A 20,415-nucleotide genomic window follows, 5' to 3' on the forward strand; every position below is an offset into this window, starting at 1 on the left:
ACTGACAGTCACCACTTATAAGCTACTACTAAATATTTTAGAAACATAATTTTCTGTAAAGTTTCTTTGTAACGATTTGTATTGTAAAAAGCGCTATACAAATAAACTTGAATTGAATTGAATTGAATTAATTTGCAATTATTGTCATATAGCAAAGCAAACAAATGTTACATTTAAGTTGGGTACAACAGGGCTAAACAACTTAAGCAATAAACAAATAAATAAATAAATACTTTGTAATTCACTACTACCATTGTGTATGATTGCAGAAAAAATATATAAAAATGTTTTTGTTGTTGTTTTGACCATATATGGATAAACATATTTTGTAGATTAATAAATCCTAAAAGTTGTTTTGTTTAAAAATCATATAAATGCATAAGGTGGTGAGATGGCCTTTTACCCCATTAATGCATTACACATTACTGTTTTCAGTTTATTTAGATAAATAAAATTATTTATTTTTGTTTTTGAATTATTGTGCTTTTGGCCTCAACATTTTGGGTGCTTTTTACCCTAAATACCATATACCATTTCCACATTTTTTTCAGTGGTGAAAACAAGCTCCCATAAATATTATACCAAATTAGCACAGAACGAGCTTTGTGTTTCTGCTTGTGATTGCATTAAGTATCAGCCATATTTCCACATGCATATTGGACATTTACAAAAGTGCTGTGGTGAGATTTATGCCATCTAGTGGTTAAGAGGAGAATGACATTAAATATGCCGTTTAGCCTAGATTATCTTTAATCCCTTTGTGTAAAAGAAAAAGGGGGGGGGGGGGTGTTCAGAAGTCTCATCCTGTTGTTTTCTCAACAGTGATGTGAGAAGAATCGGAGTGTCTCTGATTGGCCACCAGAGGAGGATAGTGAGCAGCATACAAGCACTACGACTGCAGTTCCTCCATGTTCAACAGAGTGGCTTCCATGTATGAAAATCCACATATACACATACACATTCTCTCATACAAACGCTTCTCCAAGCATCGCTAGACCCCCAAAACAAACACACACACACTCCCTTCAGGTCTGGACTGTCTGTCTGTCATCATGACACATGCTCCACAGCCCTATGTTTCTGTCATAATCCAGCATCTCCATCTCAAAGACCATGAAGAAACATGCCTAATGTCATGAATTGTTTGTATTCTTGATGAACTGTGTGTAACAGGAAAATTGGACCATTTACCCGGAGGAACCACAGTAAACAATGGCACCATTCTGTTGTTACGAAGATGTCATCTGTCAATCATCCTGCAAGTTCTGTGATTGACTGGACTCCAAACCTGAGAACTTTGAATAGCATATTTGCTATTTTAATGTATTAAATTACGTGTCTTAAGAGATTTTCCTGGTTTATTCATCAAGCCTCTGAAATGAGAGACTATGGATCTGTTGAATGTCTTCAGCTTTAAATGGCTATTATACATTGTTTATCACATCTGATATTTATCCTGATATTTATATGTACATGTGACTTTGTTTCATTTTTGGTTGCCTTTTGTTTAGTTCCTTTTCTAAGCAATATGAGCAGTCTTTAGAAAACCAAGAAAAGAGCCAACGTAGGGAATGGAGAGTTTAATCTTGCTATGTTGAAAAAAAAATGGCACACAAAACCATTGACTTCCTCAGGCTGTCAGCGAGATGGTAAAAGTCTGACCTTTCAGAAGACTGTAAGCCATTTTCATACTCCTGTGCACCACAGTCGAATTGAACAAACTTAGACAAATCCATTCAGACCGAGATTTGAGAACTGCACACATTTGTTCAGTCTACTTTGGTGTACAGATTCTATAGACACCTCTGATATTTCATCAGTTTGCCTTGTGACTATGAAACTATTGTCATAGAGTAAGTGGAGAATATTTGAGGTGAAAGGTTGCAGTAAAATGTTCTCCTATAGAGGACATGACAATATAGCACTCTGCATGTTGGCAAGTATTTTTCCCAACACAGCAGGCCTACATACATGCATATCTTCAATGGCAACAAATGCATTTGCAGTCTCTTTCGCTTCCACCATACAAACGCACAATACTGTACCATGTTCATTAGCTGATCCTTCGGTTGGCTCTTTGTACCTGAACACATGTTCGGGACACTGAGACCACTTGACAAACTTCAAGTTGCAATGTGCAAGAAAGCGCAAGAGAACGGATTGCTTACTTTAAGCAGGGCAAGGGAAAACTCTGGGCAATCAGGTCATAATGTATTGTTCATAGTAAACTAATTGTACATTATTTTTTATAATTTATAAAGAGTACAGAGAGATAAAGGTGATATAGGTTAAATGTTTGTAAAAATAAATGATAACAGATATTTATAGTGTTTTCTTGAGTCTATCACAAGCAAAAGTTTAATTATTGTAATGTGGACTGCGATTTCACTTTCTAATACATTACAAAACGAAATCATGAAGAAGCTACATGCAATTTAGTTGTAACAGTATTTGCAGATCTAAAATGAATAGTTTGCCCAAAAATTTATAAAAATGTCACCCTCAGGCAATCCAAGGTTGAGATGAGTTTGTTTCTTCATCAGAACAGATATGGAGAATTTTAGCATTACATCACTTGCTCACCACTGGATCCTCTGCAGTGAATGGGTGCCGTCATCACAACAACTCACAAGTTTGTAATAAACAAGTCCATCAATTTTTTTTTAACTTTAAACTGTTGCTTCCAGTTAAAATTGGAGTCATTTATCCATTTTATTGCATTATCCAGTGAAAAAGTGGTTTTGTCTGAATCAGGAGAGAGATATGCACAGATCAAGCACTGATTACAAGCAAAAACAGTCCAAAAAGTGGATTTTGATATGTAGCACAGAGGCATGATCTCCATCTGCTGTCAGTCGCTCACCAGCAGGTGGTGCAAGCGGCTGTTAAATAAGGCCAAAGCAACAGGTGGATTAAGTAATACAGTTACAAAACTGATCTGCAGAAAATTAAGCAAGCGCTAAGAAGAAGTTTTGATTATCGGGGCATGTGGAAAAGCTGATTGTGCATATGTTTATTTCAACATCTTTGCTGTTACCAAGTAAGCAGCATTCAAAGGAGATTATAATGGTGTTTTACCCAACGCTGAAGTACAGAACTAACATTACATCTAAGGAAGATCTTAGTTTCCGTAACTTTGTGTCATGGCTTGTGCGTCGCTGTGCTGTAATACTGGGGATCCCCTCACGTCACACTCGAGGATTCCCCAATGACGAGTAATGCTTCTCAATCAATTAATACTGTGATATAAGACCTCAGATCTCAGAATACATTTTATTGATGATTATGCAAACTATATACAGGCAAGCAAATGGGGTCAAAAAGAATCCAATGCGCTGCATTTTCTTTATAATTGATTTCCATTACCACTGATCTATAAAGTCGACAGTCCCACAAAGATATCAATACCATGATTAGTTTTAACAATATGCAACCAATTTATATTAACATAAAAAATGAGTTAAAAACAATATAGGTATATTAATTCTGAAAATTTAAACTGAAGAAATTATTGACGTGCTACCGCACCCAAGGGACCGTCTGACAATTCCACTGACTGGGTTAAAAGGTCCAATGTGTTTTAATTACAATTTTAAATAACACACTGTCAGATTCTTAATCTTGTATTTCTCATAGTGATTTTCTACAGGTGAGATTTTGCCAATACCTCCCTTCATATATTTACAGTATACAATTGTTTACATTAAAGATCCATGGAAAGGGTTTTCATGGTCCAACAGTTGTAGTACATTGCTATATAAAAGACTGACTTACTACAGGTTAGATTTAGCCAATATCTCCCTTACATTACGTACAGTACAAACATTTCTTAAAAAAAAAAAAAATCATGTTTCACAGGTTGTACTAGTATGTTGTTAGTTACGTAGTTCATGTAAATTGCTAATATCTGCCTTATAGTGTATGTGCCATTCACAATTATTTAAAACAAAACAAAATTTGTAAGACCCCAAAAGGGATTTTTCATGTTCCAAATGTTGCATTATAAAATATTGATGTACTTTATGTACAGCAAGGGAGGTATTAGCAGAAATGTACCTATAGTATGTCAGTCTAGTCACTAGGAATGTACTACAACTTTTGGAACATAATAAAATAATAAAATAAAAATTATGTGAATTACAGTAATTTCTTATGAGTTATTATATACTGTATATGTGAGGAAGATATTGGCAAAATTTCAACTGTAGCAAGTCAGTCTGGTCACTAGCAACATACTAGTAACATACAACCATTTGAACACGAAAACCCCCATTTAAAAAAAAGTTTTTTAAGTATTGTAATTTTTTCTTAAAAAAATATTTGTGTAGTGTCCATATAAAGAGAAATAAGTTATTGGCCATATATATTTAGTCAGTTTGAGTTAATTATTAATTTATTGTAAACTGATTAATTTTAGGCTAATATATTTTTGTTTCGTTTTGAGGTAAATTTGCAGACGGTCCCTAAAGGATCGCAAAACTACTGCGCTTGGTTTTCTTTTTCCAAAAAAAAAAGGTTAAATTTGGTGAAACTTTGTGGTTTGTGAGGCTCATCTGCTCAAATTTACATAATATACAGTAATATATTGTATTAATTAGATGCCGAATTTAATCATTTAATATCTTGAGGCAATAAAAGACGTTAATGTTTTATATATATTATATATATATATATAGCAAATATATATATATAGCAAAGCTACACTTCTGACATTGTCCATTTGATGGCGCTCTGAAGTAAACGTGTGAGTCGAGAGAAAAGTGCGTCATCGGTCTCCTAGCAGCGCGTTTTACAGGGTTTCCAGGACTTCAGGTAAGTGTGTTTGGATGTATATGTATGGGACTTATGCTTGAAAAATCACATTTAACCAAAACGTAGACAACATACAACTTGAGCAGAGCCGTGGCAGAAAAGTAAAAAAGATTTATCTATGTAATTTAACGTTTACGTTACAGCAGACTGAAAGAGCAGGTCAGCCAACTAGTTAGCCGTCAACTGCAACGAACATGAAAGCCGCAGCCTTAGTTTAGCAGAAATGTCGTGTGGATATGGATATATTTGAGCGTTTAAGAGAACAAATGACAGAAACGGAAGTGTTTGGGTTATTTTCGCAGTCTCCTGTAACGTTTTGTGAAGCGCTAGCCCGCGTGCTAATGAGCTCAGAGGATTACAGGCTGTTCTCGTAGATTACGCTTTTACGGGTTCGTTCATGTGTTTCTGACCTATCCCTGTTGTCATTGGATTCATTTATTGATAGTTAGGTTAATGTGTAAAGCTATGTTATGCGACTGAAATATGCTTTCATATAGGCTACACAACAGGTGGGTGTTTTGTTTAGACCCAAGAGGGCATGCAAATAAATACTGCTACGAGTTTACAGATTCACGTAACGTTAATATATGCACGTGATTAATTAGGTTCATGTACTACAGCTGTCAGTGCATGTCGCAAGCTGTGTGTCTGCTCGCAGCTCAAGTTAATTCACTTACATCGGATTATTTAAAAAAAGAAGAGAACAAGCTCATTTTCTTATCAGACTAGCCGCTGATAGCTAACGATGTCCCGTCTCCAAATACTGAAAGGTTTCAAATGATAACATCTTTTATTATTAAAACAGTGCATTAGTGTTGTTGTTGAGCAGTTTATAATTGTAAGCCTATACTATATAGGAAAACAATTCTATATGTATTTATGAATATCAAATATACAAATGCAAAATTAAAGTTATACAAAACACAAGTAATCAATTAAAATGCAATAAATAGTACATCAAATAATAATATATTACAATAATAACATGGGTTTAAGCAGTCCTCTGCATCTGTTTATTTTTATTCAGGATGCATTAAATAGATTAAAAAGTGACAGTAAAGACATTTTATTATAAATACTGTTTATAATGTGAACAATTATATTTCAAATCAGTGCTGATACTAAAAAAAAATACGTTTTTGTTGGCCCAAATTGTTTGTCAGCCTCTGGATGCATCTAATGAATAATCTAATGGTGCTTGTCTTTGATGCGATCTCTTTCCAGAAGCGTCCCATCTAAATAGGCAAATGGGGCTTTTTGACAAGCTTGCAGGGTGGCTGGGCCTGAAGAAGAAGGAAGTGAACTTGCTATGTTTAGGTCTGGACAACAGTGGAAAAACTACCATCATCAACCAGCTAAAGCCATCCAATGTATGTCTCACTCCTGTCTGTGAACCCCAATATAAAATAGTTTGGTCTTCACCTGTTTGTGTTTGTATATTCACTTGATATATTCACACAATTGTCATATTGCCTTTATTCCTTGCAGGCTCAGGCTCAAGACATTGTCCCAACTATAGGTTTCAGCATAGAAAAGTTTAAGACCTCAAGGTGAATATTTGAAAGCGTTAACTATAGATAATGTTACTTAGTTCATAGGTGTCTGAGAACCTTTAGTCCTTTCTCAAAATCTTACTAACACAATATCCCCTTTTTCGCCACAGTCTTTCTTTCACAGTGTTTGACATGTCAGGGCAGGGCAGATACAGAAATCTGTGGGAGCACTATTACAAGTGAGTTTCTCTGTTAAAGGCTTATCTGATTATCTTTACTGAGCTAATGGAGTGTCATAGCCTACTGTAGAATCAATCTGTGGGTTTTTTGTGTGTTTATCCTTTTTATGTTGTTTTCAGGGAGGGTCAGGCCATCATATTTGTGATTGACAGTGGTGATAAACTTAGAATGGTGGTGGCAAAAGAAGAATTGGATACCCTTTTGAATCACCCTGGTACGTTTTTCAGTATTTTCTATTGTAGTCATTTTCAATTAGATTAAAGGAATAGTTCACCCAAAAATGAAAATTTGCTGAAAATGTACTAACCCACAGGCCTTCCTTTCATGGGAACAGATTTGAAGTAATTTAGCATTACATCTCTCTCTCTCACCACCGGATCATTAGCTGTGAATGAGTGCCTACAGAATGAGAATCCAATCAGCTGGTAAACACATCACAATAATCCACATGACTCTAGTTCATCAGTTAACATGTTATGAAGCAAAAAGCTGTATGTTAGAAAGAAACAAACTCATCTACATCTTGGATGGCCTGAGGAAGAGTACATTTTCAGCAAATCTTCATTTTTGGGTGAATTCTTTTAAAAGCACCCTAAAGCTCATGCATGTTGTTTTATTGTTTTTTTGTTTGTTTTTCTGGGCATGCTCAGATATTAAGCACAGGAGGATACCTATACTATTTTTCGCAAACAAGATGGACCTCAGGGATGCACTGTCAGCAGTAAAGGTCTCCCAGCTCTTGTGTCTGGAAAACATTAAGGACAAACCATGGCACATCTGGTAAGAAATAGATTGTGGTCTACTTACATTAAAATAATTTGCATAATAATGATAAAAAAAATGTGTTTCATAATCTGATTTGGTTGAGATTGTGATCTCAGAAATTCTTAATGGGAAGTTGGAGAGTCTATAGACCTTAGTTTAGGTTTTGGTTAGACACCATACTGAATTTAACAGGGATGAAAACTGTTATCTGTTAGGGATAGACTTGCAGTCTTTACAATAGCATGCACTTAAGATCCTAAATCACATAATTATCACAATTCACAACTTTTTTTTTTCCCCTAAAGTCTGTTCGTCAAGATGTGGGAAGGTTTATATAAGTGAAATAATTATAAAGTATGTGTATAATTAAATAAAGGGAACACTGTGTGTGTGTGTGTGTGTATACAGGTCCTGGTCATATAATTAGAATATCATCAAAAAGTTTATTTATTTCACTAATTCCATTCCTAAAGTGAACATTTAATATTATATTAATTCATTAGACACAGATTGATATATTTCAAATGCCTATTTCTTTAATTGTGATGATTATAACTGACAACTACAGAAAATCCCAAATTCAGTATAACAGAAAATTTGAATATTGTGAAAAGGTTCAAAATTGAAGACACCTGGTGCCACAACTAATCAGCTAATTAACTCAAAACACCTGCAAAGGCTTTTAAATGGTCTCTCAGTCTAGTTCTGTAGGCTACACAATCATGGGGAAGACTGCTGACTTGACAGTTGTCCAAAAGATGACCATTGACACCTTGCACAAGGAGGGCAAGATACAAAAGGTCATTGGAAAAGAGGCTGGCTGTTCACAGCGCTCTGTGTCCAAGCACATTAATAGAGAGGCAAAGGGAAGGAAAAGATGTGGTAGAAAAAAGTGTACAAGCAATAGGGATAACCACACCCTGGGGAGGATTGTGAAACAAAACCCATTCAAAAATGTGGGGGAGGTTCACAAACAGTGGACTGCAGCTGGAGTCAGTGCTTCAAGAACCACTACGCACAGACGTATGCAAGACATGGGTTTCAGCTGTCACATTCCTTGTGTCAAGCCACTCTTGAACAACAGACAGCATCAGAAGTGTCTAAAGACAAAAAGGACTGGACTGCTGCGGAGTGGTCCAAAGTTATGTTCTCTGATGAAAGTAAATGTAGCATTTCCTTTGGATATCAGGGTCCCAGAGTCTGGAGGAAGAGAGGAGAGGCACACAATCCACGATGCTTGAGGTCCAGTGTAAAGTTTTCAAAGTCAGTGATGGTTTTGGTGCCATGTCATCTGCTGGTGTTGGTCCACTGTGTTTTCTGAGGTCCAAGGTCAACGCAGCCGTATACCAGGATGTTTTAGAGCACTTCATGCTTCCTGCTGCTGACCAACTTTATGGAGATGCAGGTTTCATTTTCCAACAGGACTTGGCGCCTGCACACAGTGCCAAAGCTACCAGTACCTGGTTTAAGGACCATGGTATGCCTGTTTTTAATTGGCCAGAAAACTCGCCTGACCTTAACCCCATAGAAAATCTATGGGGCATCGTGAAGAGGAAGATGCGATATACCAGACCCAACAATGCAGAAGAGCTGAAGGTCACTATCAGAGCAATAACAGAGCTCTCATAACACCTGAGCAGTGCCACAGACTGATCAACTCCATGCCATGCCGCATTGCTGCAGTAATTCAGGCAAAAGGAGCCCCAACTAAGTACTGAGTGCTGTACATGTTCATACTTTTCATGTTCATACTTTTCAGTTGGCCAAGATTTCTAAAAATCCTTTCTTTGTATTGGTCTTAAGTTATATTCTAATTTTCTGAGATACTGAATTTGGGATTTTCTTTAGTTGTCCGTTATAATCATAAAATTTAAAATAAATAATCATTTGAAATTTATCAGTCTGTGTGTAATGAATTATGAAATGAAATTAGTGAAATAAATCAACTTTTTGATGATATTCTAATTATATGACCAGCACCTGTATACAAACATAGATAGATAGATAGATAGATAGATAGATAGATAGATAGATAGATAGATAGATAGATAGATAGATTTGGATTCTGTAAAAATATTTAGAAGTTTATTATGCTTACCAAAGCAGTATTTTCATCTTTGATCAACAATACAGTAAAAACAGTAGTATTGTAAAAAAAAAAATTTTTACAGTTTAAAATAAAAATTTTCTGCCTTAATATATTTTAAAATGTAATGCATTCCTGTGAAGCAAAGCTGAATTTTCAGCGGTCAGTCTTCAGTGTCCAGTCTTCAGTCTCCAGTCTTCACATGATCTTTCAGAAATCCTTATAATATGCTTATTTGATGCTCGAGAAACATTTATTATTGAAAACATTTGTGCTGCTCTTTTTTTCTTTTTTTTTTTTTTTGTGGAAATGGTGATACTTTTTGTGAATTCTTTGATGAATAGAAAGTTTAAAATGTATTTGAAATAAAATGTTTTAACAATGTAAAAGGCTTCACTGCCACTTTCGATCCATTTAATGTGTCCTTGCTGAATAAAACTTTTGTATTATTATTAGAAAAGAAATCATACTTGACCTTAGATGTTTGAACAGTATTGTGTATATATGTAATACACATACAGTATATTAAATTCATATATTAAATAAATTACAGTGCAAGTGATGCAGTGAAAGGCGAAGGTCTTCAGGAGGGTGTAGACTGGCTGCAAGGTAAATACACCTATTCAATGTTTTGTGCATTTAATTTCCTGTTTGTTTTTGAATTATTAGTTTCTTTCTACATAGATGAGCTGAAATGATTTTGCCAAATATATATATACTACATAAACTGTTTAAAATGTTCAATGCCTTTTATATTCTTGTTTTATTTCACCCATAGAACAAATTGCACAGTAAGTATTGTAGTATAAGTTCCCAGATGTGTTGAGATCGTTGGTTAATTGTACAGTTAAATTTAATTTTAACTGTTAGAGCTCACTTTTGGGCTGTATTTATTTATCCTTGCACCAATTTACACTTAATTGCGGCCTTATAGAAGAAATTTCAAAGGCAAATGATCTTTTGATGGTATATCAAAGATTAGATACAGCCCAAAACTATTTCAGACCCCCTTCTCCTTCTTGTTGTCTGAGGTGCATTTGAGTAAGTCAATAACAAATGAAGTCCACAGACATCTGTTCTCCTTTACCCAGAGTTTTAGTTTGGTCCAGTTAATGCAACAATTTAAGATCTCGCTTTTATCTGAAAATGCATCAAAATGTATAATGACCTAAATCTGTTTTTTTCCCCTCTCATTAACAGATCAAATCAGAGGGATGAAAACATAAAACCCTCCTGAGATATAAAAACAGTCAAGGTCACCAGCTGCAATGGCAGAGCCAGACAAAAAAAGATCTTCACCTTTTGTGCTGATGTTAAAATCAATTAGGTTGGTAGTGTAAAAACTGATTTGGCTTTGATTATGGCCCTGTCTGCACTAGGTATATAAACATCTCAGTTGATCTGATCACAAGTGGTCAGGCAGAACTTTGATTTTTAGGCATTATTCTGACAGTTGTTTTCTTTGAAATCCACACAGAACTTGTGAAGTTTAACCTAAAAGCCCAATAATTGATTGACAGATTCCCTGTTCTCCGGGAAGCATAAGAACACTCGAATTTAAACAAAAAAAAATTGGCCATATACATTTCTGACTACCTTCAAATGAGTAAGATCTTAAACATTACACCAATTCTGTTCACCTTAGCTATTATGCTAATATCAGGTGTAAATTTGTCTGTGACGATGCATCTAGTATTTGATCATTGCATCTTCTGTCTTGATGAATACATAAACTGCACTTCTCTCTAGATGAATTACACTACACTTCTTGGCTGCCAATGCTGTAAAGTTATTCTGTTGAGAAAACTCACTGTAACAGGTTTCTCAGACAGCAGAGCCCAATGGCTAATATTTTATATCTTATAAAATATATCTATGTTTTTGAATAGATAGAAAACATTCCCAAGCAGTGTTTATTCCATTGCTTCGAAATGTAAAATTGGTCAAAGCTTGTTACTGTAGTGATGTACGGTAGTGCTGTTTATTCAGAATTATACTATGATATATTTTTCCATGCATTCTATGCATGTTGTCAGAAAGGAAATGTTTCTTTGTTTAGGAATTATTTTCCATAAACTTATTGTTTTTAAAACATATGTAAAGGAATTGTTGCTTCATTTTTATCTTGTGTTTTGTCTAGACAAAGTAAATTTTCACATTAACTTATTTTCTAAACAAAGCATTTCGCTGATTTTTAGCATTTTTTTTTTCTTTCTTGCTGTTTTATTCATAAATATGTGATGTTGTAATAGAATGTTTAAAGAATAAACAAGATCTGGGGCTTAGTCTGTGTATGAAGGCTATCTCTATACAGTACATGTATTTATCTGTGTTTTATTTTTTCAATAATCAGCTTACCGGTCAATGCCAGAGTATAGCACACAGCTACATCCTTCTTTCTCTTTAAATAATCAGTGTGGCCAGAGCTCTTGGAGTCTGAACTGTGTGAAGGACAGCTGTTAAGGAGTGGCTGAACCATGGCAGTGATTATCGTTGTGGAAAATCCAGTGCACTTGCTCATTAAGACCACAACATCAGCACGGTCATATAGGCTACTGAAAATGGCAGAATCTCATCTAATCATAGTGCCATCTGCCATTTTTATGGAATCGCACTCATTTTATGTCTTATCCGGCCACTGAAATACTAAGTGGTGCCAAGACTGCAGTGTGCTGTCATTGGAGATGTCAGCTGGAGCTTCATCTCATTTAATTATGTGTGATGATTTAAGCATTATCAACAGAACAACTGCACAAATACAAGTGTGATATTGCTGTATTTCAGTATATAGAAAGAGTACTTTGCATTTTAGACCCAAGTATTGTCAGTTACTTTGCTTATGTTTCTTTGTCAAAGAATTAAGCTCCAAACAAAACCAAAGCAGGATCTAAGCTGACACTAGTGGCGTGTTTTGTTTCTGAAAGAAACATTTAAAGGAATAATTCAATAGTGTGCTTCTAGCACTAATACTTGTTGCCACCTACTGATATATAGCATATAACCAAAATTATGTGTATATCATAACTCTATATGATGTAAGTGTAAAAAGCTTTTGTGGCAGAATATATCTGGTATCTGATGTACCTATTAAATTTGTAAAATGCCTCTGAAAGGAATGCAGCACTGTCGTTTTTTGTTTAATAAGGTTGTTGCATCCAGGTTAAATTTCTGTGAAGGTGAGAACTTTCCTAGCTAGCAAAGTAATTTCATTCACCCAGACTTTACCTTCTTCAAATGATCCCCTTTTGTGTTTCACAGAAATCAAGCAGGTTTGTACCGACTTAAGGGTAAATAATTAAATTTATGGGCTGTCCCTTTAATCTAACAGCAAATGGAAAATATGCTGTATTTCCATCTCCCTTCTGGTGCAAGTGAAGCGGCAGTACTTGAGACAGACTGTGCAGATCCCCGAGAAGAAGTGACAGCAGATATAAAACACAGAGGAGACTCTGAGCTCCGTGCGCAGTGTCAGATCTTCTCGTTTAGTAACGCGTAACAGACGTGACGCAGATGTGGGGCCCTGTGGCTTCTAAGTGCCCACTGCTTGCCACTTCCATCTCCCTTTGTAAATGGCAAAGAAAGTTTTCTCTCTCTCTCTCTCTCTCTCTCTCTCTCTCTCTCTCTCTCTCTCTCTCTCTCTCTCAGTTTTCAATTTCAATTTAGGTGTGCTTTATTGGCATGACAAAAACTGTACATTTGTGTTGCCAAAGCAGTTGCAGCTGGGCTGCTTACAAATAGTGCACATATGTATTTACAGAAAGAAAAGAATAATAGTAATAATAAAATATATAAAAAGTATTAACCATATAGTGCAAAGTGAATTAGTGTATGTGAATGTATAAGTTAGAAATAAAATAAAATAGAATATGGTATTAGATTTACAGAGGCAAAATATACATCTAAGTAATACAATACAGTAATATGGCATAACATAATCTACATGTGATGGAAACATCAGATCAGGGCAGGTTGAGTGTTTTCTCTAATATGACAGGCAGACACATATTGAGCAGGAAACACACAGTTCTTGTGTTCTCCTAACAGATACGGCAGTTTCTCCTGGTTCGGAAGAGTTTTAAATGTCTGATGGATCTGCTGTATTTTATCATAGAACACTGTCCGTATGTCCGTGTATTTGGGGCATTCTGTTAGGAATTGCAGTTCTGTTTCCATCTGATTCAGATCACAGTGTGAACACAGTCTCTGCTCCGCTGGCAGCCAGTTTTTCTGTGTCTGCCCGTCTCTATCATCAGCTTGTGTCCGCTGAGTCTGTATCTGGTCAGCGTGCTTCTCAGTTTCTTATCTGAAACTATGTACAGATACTCTGCCATACTGTACTCTCTCTTTAAAGCCAAATAGCATCGCATTTTACTCTGTTGTTCTGTTTGGGTTCACCAGTGAGTGATGTAATTCTGTTTGATTTGTGCAGTAATCTGATTGATTCTGAAGTGATTCAGAGCATCAGGACTGAAGCTCTGGATCAGCTGAGGGAGGGGACTGCTTTCTTTGCTCATCTCTTGGTATTGAAGGGCTTTATAATGATATGATTGTAGGTCACTGAGTTTCAGATGTTTCCAGAATTTAATTGCCCTTTTTTGTATCTTTATGATTAGAGGATATTTGCCTAATTCTGCCCTGCATGCGTTATTTGTTGTATTACACTGCTCGTGCATGTGTAATATGTTTTTACACAGTTCTGCATGCAGGGTCTCAATTGGATGTTTTTCCCATTTGGTGAAATCTTGATTTGGATTGGTCAGTGCACCCCACACCTCACTGCCATAGAGTGCAATGGGCTCAATTACTGATTCTAATATTTTCAGCCAAATTCTAATAGGGATTTCTATAGGACATTTCCGTTTTATGACATAAAAGGCCCTGTGTGCTTTATCTCTCAGTTCATTCACAGCATGATTAAAGTTTCCTGTGGATGTGATATTCAAACCCAGGTAGTTGTAGTGTGATGTGTGTGTTATCGGGTTAGTGCCTAATGTAAATGTGTGTTGTGTTCCGTGGGATCTGGATCTTTTCTGGAAGATCATGATTTTGGTTTTCTTCAGGTTGACTGTCAGGGCCCAGGTCTGGCAGTATTGTTCTAGCAGGTCCAGGTTCTGCTGTAGACCTTGTTGAGTGGGAGACAGCAGAACCAGATCATCTGCATACAGCAGGCATTTCATCTGTGAGTTGTGTAGTGTGAGGCCAGGGGCTGCGGATCGCTCCAGACTGCTCGCCAGTTCATTGATGTAGATGTTAAATAATGTTGGGCTTAAGCAGCAGCCCTGTCTCACACCACGCTCTTGGGAAAGATACCTCGTACGTTAGGTGCCGATTTTTACGCCACATTTACTTTCAGTGTACATTGATTTGATAAGGTCATAGGTTTTACCTCCTATGCCTCTTTCAACAAGTTTGTAAAACAGTCCTTGGTGCCAAATTGAGTCAAAAGCTTTTTTAAAGTCAGTAAAGCATGCATATATTTGACCTTTATCTTGGTTAACATGTTTTTCAATAAGAGTATGTAATGTATAGATGTGGTCAGATGTACGGTAATTTGGTAAAAATCCAATTTGACTTCTACTCAGTACCTTGTGTGTGGTGATGAAGTCTAATAGTCGAGCATTTATTATGCTACAGAATAACTTTCCCAGGTTGCTGCTCACACAGATGCCTCTGTAGTTGTTAGGATCAAATTTATCTCCGTTTTTAAAGATTGGTGTTATCAAGCCTTGATTCAATATGTCAGGGAAGTGACCCACACTTAGAATCACATAGAATAGTTTTAGAATGGCCAATTGAAATTTACTGCTTGTGTGTTTTATCATTTCATTTAATATCCCATCAGGTCCAGATGCTTTTTTGAGTTGGAGGTTTTTGATTTTTTCTTTAAGTTCTTTATCAGTTATTGGTAAATCTAACGGGTTTTGGTTATCTTTGATTGCTAATTATAGTTTTCCCAATTGGTTGATTGTTTGGTTTTGTTTACAGTTTGTGTCTGTTTGTACTTTATTAAACAGTGTTTGGAAATGACTTTCCCATATTTCTCCATTTTGGATTGCCAATTCTTCATGATCAGTTTTTTTTTCAGATTTTTCCAGTTATTCCAAAATTGGTTTGTGTTCACTCACTTCTCAATTATTATGAGTTGGTTTTGGGTGTATTGTGCTTTTTTGGTTCTGAGTGTATGTTTGTATTGTTTTAGTGTTGCACAGTAAAGAAGGCGGATCTATGTATTAATTTGGATCTCTGTGTTTCTGATTTGACAGTGTTCTCAGTTTTTTGCGAGTAGTTTGGCAGTCCTGATCAAACCAATTTTTGTCATTTTTGGGTATTCGATTTTTTCCAGATTTTGTTTTCAATTTGGATTGTTTTGCTGATTTTTCAAATATGTAATTTAAATCTTTGACCGCAAGATTGACACCTTCATTGGTGTGAGCATAGATGTTATTTAGAAAGTTATCTATCAGTGCTTGTATTTGTTGGCTGCTAAGTGCTTTCTGATATTCTTCAGCGCTGTTTTCAGCCCATCTGTATGGTTTTCTGATTGTGTACAGTTTACTGGGCTTTGTGTTAATGTTATTTTCAGTCTTTTTGAGATACACAGTGATTTGACTGTGATCGGACAGAGGGGTTAGTTCTCTAACAGTGAATGATCTGAGAGATGAAGGATCTATGTCTGTTATCATATAGTCAACTGTGCTATTCCCCAGAGGTGAGCAAAATGTGAATCTCCCTAAAGTGTCTCCTCGTAACCTACCGTTGATGATATACAGACCCAGACTTCGACAGAGCTGCAGGAGGTCTTTCCCATTCTTATTTACTATGTGATCATGGTTATTTCTGTGGATATGGGGGAATGTGTTATTAATAACAGTCAGTTTGTTGTTGATGTATTTGCTCCCTTGTGTGTCGGTGAAGTCCGGCTGTAGTCCTGTTCTTGTGTTCAGGTCTCCACAGATGAGCACGTTTCCTTGGGCCTGGAAGTGGCTTGTCTCTTCCTCTAATATGGAGAACGTGTCTTATCTGTAGTAGGGGGACTCTGATGGTGGGATGTATATGGCACACAGGTATATATCTTTTCTGGATGGGAGCTGTTCCTTGTGGATTTTAAGCCAGGTGTAGTATTTTTTCATTGCTTCACTGTGTTGATATGGTTGTGGTTTTGATTTGTACCAGATTATTTGTCCTCCTGAGTCTCTTCCCTGTCGGACTGTGTTGAGTTTTTGTGATGGTAGGATGATTTCTCTGTAGTTGGGTGGGCAGTGGGTGACAGTGTCTGCCCTGCTCCATGTCTCCTGTAGAGTTATAATATCCATCTCTTTGATGCTCTTCTGAAATTCAGTGTTTGAGCTCTTTAGCCCAAAGGCTGCTGAATTCAATTCAATTCAATTCAATTCAAGTTTATTTGTATAGCGCTTTTTACAATACAAATCATTACAAAGCAACTTTACAGAAAATTATGTTTCTACAATATTTAGTAGTAGCTAGTAGTTTGTGCACGTTTGACAGGATTTTAGAAAAATAATAATAATAATAATACAAGACGTAGTCAGCTAGATGATGAACTATCAATATTATTAATTAATAGTAATTATAGGATGCAGTCACACATGTAGCAATAATTGTTAGTTCTGTTTGTTGATTCAAGGTTAGCATCATCTGGGGTCCTCTGAGGGTCAGCATCATCTCTTCTCAGGTGTTCTGGATCCAGACTGGAGCTTGTGTAAATCCTAGTTACCACGGGATGTAAATCCCGTGGCAAAACATAGAAACAAAATAGAGACATCATTAGCATAGCTGCTGATCCAACAAAGTAAAATTAGTTTAACCCAAGCTAAAGAATAAAAATGCAGATGCAACTACACTCACAATTTAAGAGATACATTATTCGAATGCTTGGCGAAAGAGATGCGTTTTTAATCTAGATTTAAACAGAGAGAGTGTGTCTGAACCCCGAACATTATCAGGAAGGCTATTCCAGAGTTTGGGAGCCAAATGTGAAAAAGCTCTACCTCCTTTAGTGGACTTTGCTATCCTAGGAACTACCAAAAGTCCAGCGTTTTGTGACCTTAGGGTGCGTGATGGGTTGTAGCGTGGTAGAAGGCTAGTTAGGTACGCAGGAGCTAAACCATTTAGGGCCTTATAGGTAAGTAATGATAATTTGTAACTGATACGGAACTTAATAGGTAGCCAGTGCAGAGACTGTAAAATTGGGGTAATATGATCATATTTTCTTGACCTGGTAAGGACTCTAGCTGCTGCATTTTGGACTACCTGTAGCTTGTTTATTGACGAAGCAGGACAACCACCTAGAAGTCCATTACAATAGTCCAGTCTAGAGGTCATGAAAGCATGAACTAGCTTTTCTGCATCAGAAACAGATAACATGTTTCGTAGCTTGGCAATGTTTCTAAGATGGAAGAATGCGGTTTTTGTAACATTGGAAATATGATTTTCAAAAGACAAATTGCTGTCCAATATAACACCCAGATTTCTGACTGTAGAGGAAATAACAGTACATCCGTCTAGTTGCAGATTGTAATCTACAAGATTCTGTGTGGTGTTTTTTGGTCCAATAATTAATATCTCTGTCTTATCCGAATTTAATTGGAGAAAATTATTTGTCATCCAATCTTTTACATTTTTAACACACTCTGTTAGCTTAGATAATTGGGAAGTTTCATCTGGTCTCGTTGAGATATATAGCTGAGTATCATCAGCATAACAGTGGAAGCTAATTCCGTATTTTCTAATAATATTACCAAGGGGCAACATGTATATTGAAAATAGAAGGGGACCTAGGACGGATCCTTGTGGCACTCCATATTTTACTGATGATAAATGAGATGACACCCCATTTAAGTAAACAAAATGGTAGCGATCGGACAGGTAGGATCTAAACCATCTTAGAGCCTGCCCTTGAATACCTGTATAGTTTTGTAATCGATCTATGAGTATGTCATGATCTATGGTGTCGAACGCAGCACTAAGATCAAGTAAGACTAGAAATGAGATGCAGCCTTGATCTGACGCAAGAAGCAGGTCATTTGTAATTTTAACAAGTGCAGTTTCTGTGCTATGGTGGGGCCTAAAACCTGACTGAAATTCTTCATACAGATCATTTTTATGCAGGAAGGTGCTCAATTGAGCAGACACAACTTTTTCTAAAATTTTAGACATAAATGGAAGATTTGAAATAGGCCTATAATTTGCCAGTACACTAGGATCTAGTTTTGGTTTCTTAATAAGAGGCTTGATAACCGCCAGCTTGAATGGTTTTGGGACGTGACCTAAAGATAACGACGAGTTAATGATATTGAGAAGCGGTTCTTCGGCTACAGGTAACAGCTCTTTTAGTAATTTAGTGGGTACAGGATCTAATAAACATGTTGTTGGTTTAGATACAGTGATAAGTTTATTTAGCTCTTCCTGTCCTATATTTGTAAAGCACTGCAGTTTATCTTTGGGTGCGATGGATGAAACTGAAGTGTTAGACGCTGTAGAATCTACATTCGCTATTGTATTTCTAATGTTATCTATTTTATCAGTGAAGAAATTCATAAAGTCATTACTATTAAACGTTGGTGGAATATTTGAATCAGGTGGCGTCTGGTAATTTGTTAATTTAGCCACTGTGCTAAATAAAAACCTTGGATTGTTTTGGTTATTTTCAATGAGTTTGTGGATATGCTCTGCCCTAGCAGTTTTTAGAGCCTGTCTATACCTGGACATACTGTTTTTCCATGCAATTTTAAAAACTTCCAAGTTAGTTTTTCTCCATTTTATGTTCAAGACTACGAGTTACTTTCTTGAGAGAGTGAGTATTACTGTTATACCATGGCACAGTACGTTTTTCTCTAACCTTTTTCTATTTGATGGGGGCAACAGCTTCTAATGTATTAGAGAAAATAGTGCCCATGTTGTCAGTAATTTCGTCTAATTCATGTGTATTTTTGGGTACAAATAGCAGTTGAGATAGATCAGGCAGGTTATTTGCGAATCTGTCTTTGGTGGCTGGAACAATAGTTCTGCCCAGACGGTAACGCTGAGACATATAGTTAATATCAGTTATACGCAGCATGCACGATACAAGGAAATGATCTGTAATATCATCACATTGGGGTACAATATCTATAGCAGTAAGATCGATTCCATGCGATATAATTAGATCTAGTGTATGATTAAAACGATGAGTGGGCCCGGTGACATTTTGCTTGACTCCAAAGGAGTTTATTAGGTCAGTAAACGCAAGTCCTAATGTATCATTTGCATTATCAACGTGAATATTAAAATCTCCCATGATTAGCGCCTTATCAACTGTAACTAGAAGGTCTGAGAGGAAATCTGCAAATTCTTTTAGGAATTCTGTATACGGCCCTGGTGGTCTATACACAGTAGCCAGAGCAAGAGACACATTAGATTTCTTTTGCATGTCTGACAGTGTAACATTTAGCAGAAGTATTTCAAAAGAGTTAAACCTGTATCCTGTTTTCTGGGTAACATTGAGAATATCACTATATATCTTTGCAACACCTCCGCCACGACCAGTCTGACGGGGCTCATGCTTATAACAGTAGTTTGGTGGACTCATTTAGACCAAAATAATCATTTGGTTTTAGCCAGGTTTCAGTCAAGCAGAGTACATCAAAACTATTTTCTGTGATCATTTCATTTACAATAACTGCTTTGGGTGTGAGTGATCTAATATTTATGACCCCAAACTTTAAAAATTGTTTTTGTTCATTTACTTTACATTTTTCTGGTTTAATAACGATAAGATTTTTTCTAGATCCTACATTATATTTTGACCTCACTATTCGGGGAACAGACACAGTCTTAATAGTTTTTACAGCACAAGTACTTTTATCATTTAAGCGGGTGGAACAAAACTCATCATAATAGTTATTAGAGAATTGTCTTACTAGTCACATGGAGCGAAGTGTCCTGGAGATGTTGTCAGAGAGCAGCTCCGCTCCGATTCTGCTGGGGTGTAATCCATCAGCGCGAAACAGCCTAGGACGC

At 36.3% G+C, this 20,415-nt stretch overlaps 2 protein-coding genes across 3 annotated transcripts in view; both read left to right on the forward strand.

The window, feature by feature from the left end:
• epha6 (eph receptor A6) overlaps positions 1-2,031 on the forward strand; it is a 123,215-nt gene extending 121,184 nt beyond the window's left edge. For both annotated transcript variants that reach the window (XM_059554238.1, XM_059554239.1), the window contains exons 17-18: positions 823-931; positions 1,174-2,031. In XM_059554238.1, the coding sequence (XP_059410221.1) occupies positions 823-931; positions 1,174-1,209 (145 nt within the window). In that variant the 3' untranslated portion in view covers positions 1,210-2,031. The remainder of the gene's footprint in view (positions 1-822; positions 932-1,173) is intronic.
• A 2,711-nt stretch (positions 2,032-4,742) lies between these two features.
• Positions 4,743-11,712, forward strand: arl6 (ADP-ribosylation factor-like 6). Its single transcript, XM_059554240.1, has 8 exons — positions 4,743-4,812; positions 6,037-6,182; positions 6,301-6,362; positions 6,476-6,544; positions 6,665-6,759; positions 7,196-7,325; positions 9,950-10,005; positions 10,597-11,712. Exons 2-8 carry the CDS (start codon positions 6,060-6,062, stop codon positions 10,620-10,622), a joined length of 561 nt encoding a protein of 186 aa, XP_059410223.1. The 5' UTR covers positions 4,743-4,812; positions 6,037-6,059; the 3' UTR covers positions 10,623-11,712.
• Positions 11,713-20,415: the final 8,703 nt, after the last annotated feature.

The sequence above is a fragment of the Carassius carassius genome, chromosome 7 (genome assembly GCF_963082965.1).
Source record: "Carassius carassius chromosome 7, fCarCar2.1, whole genome shotgun sequence".
Taxonomy (NCBI): Eukaryota; Metazoa; Chordata; class Actinopteri; order Cypriniformes; family Cyprinidae; genus Carassius; species Carassius carassius.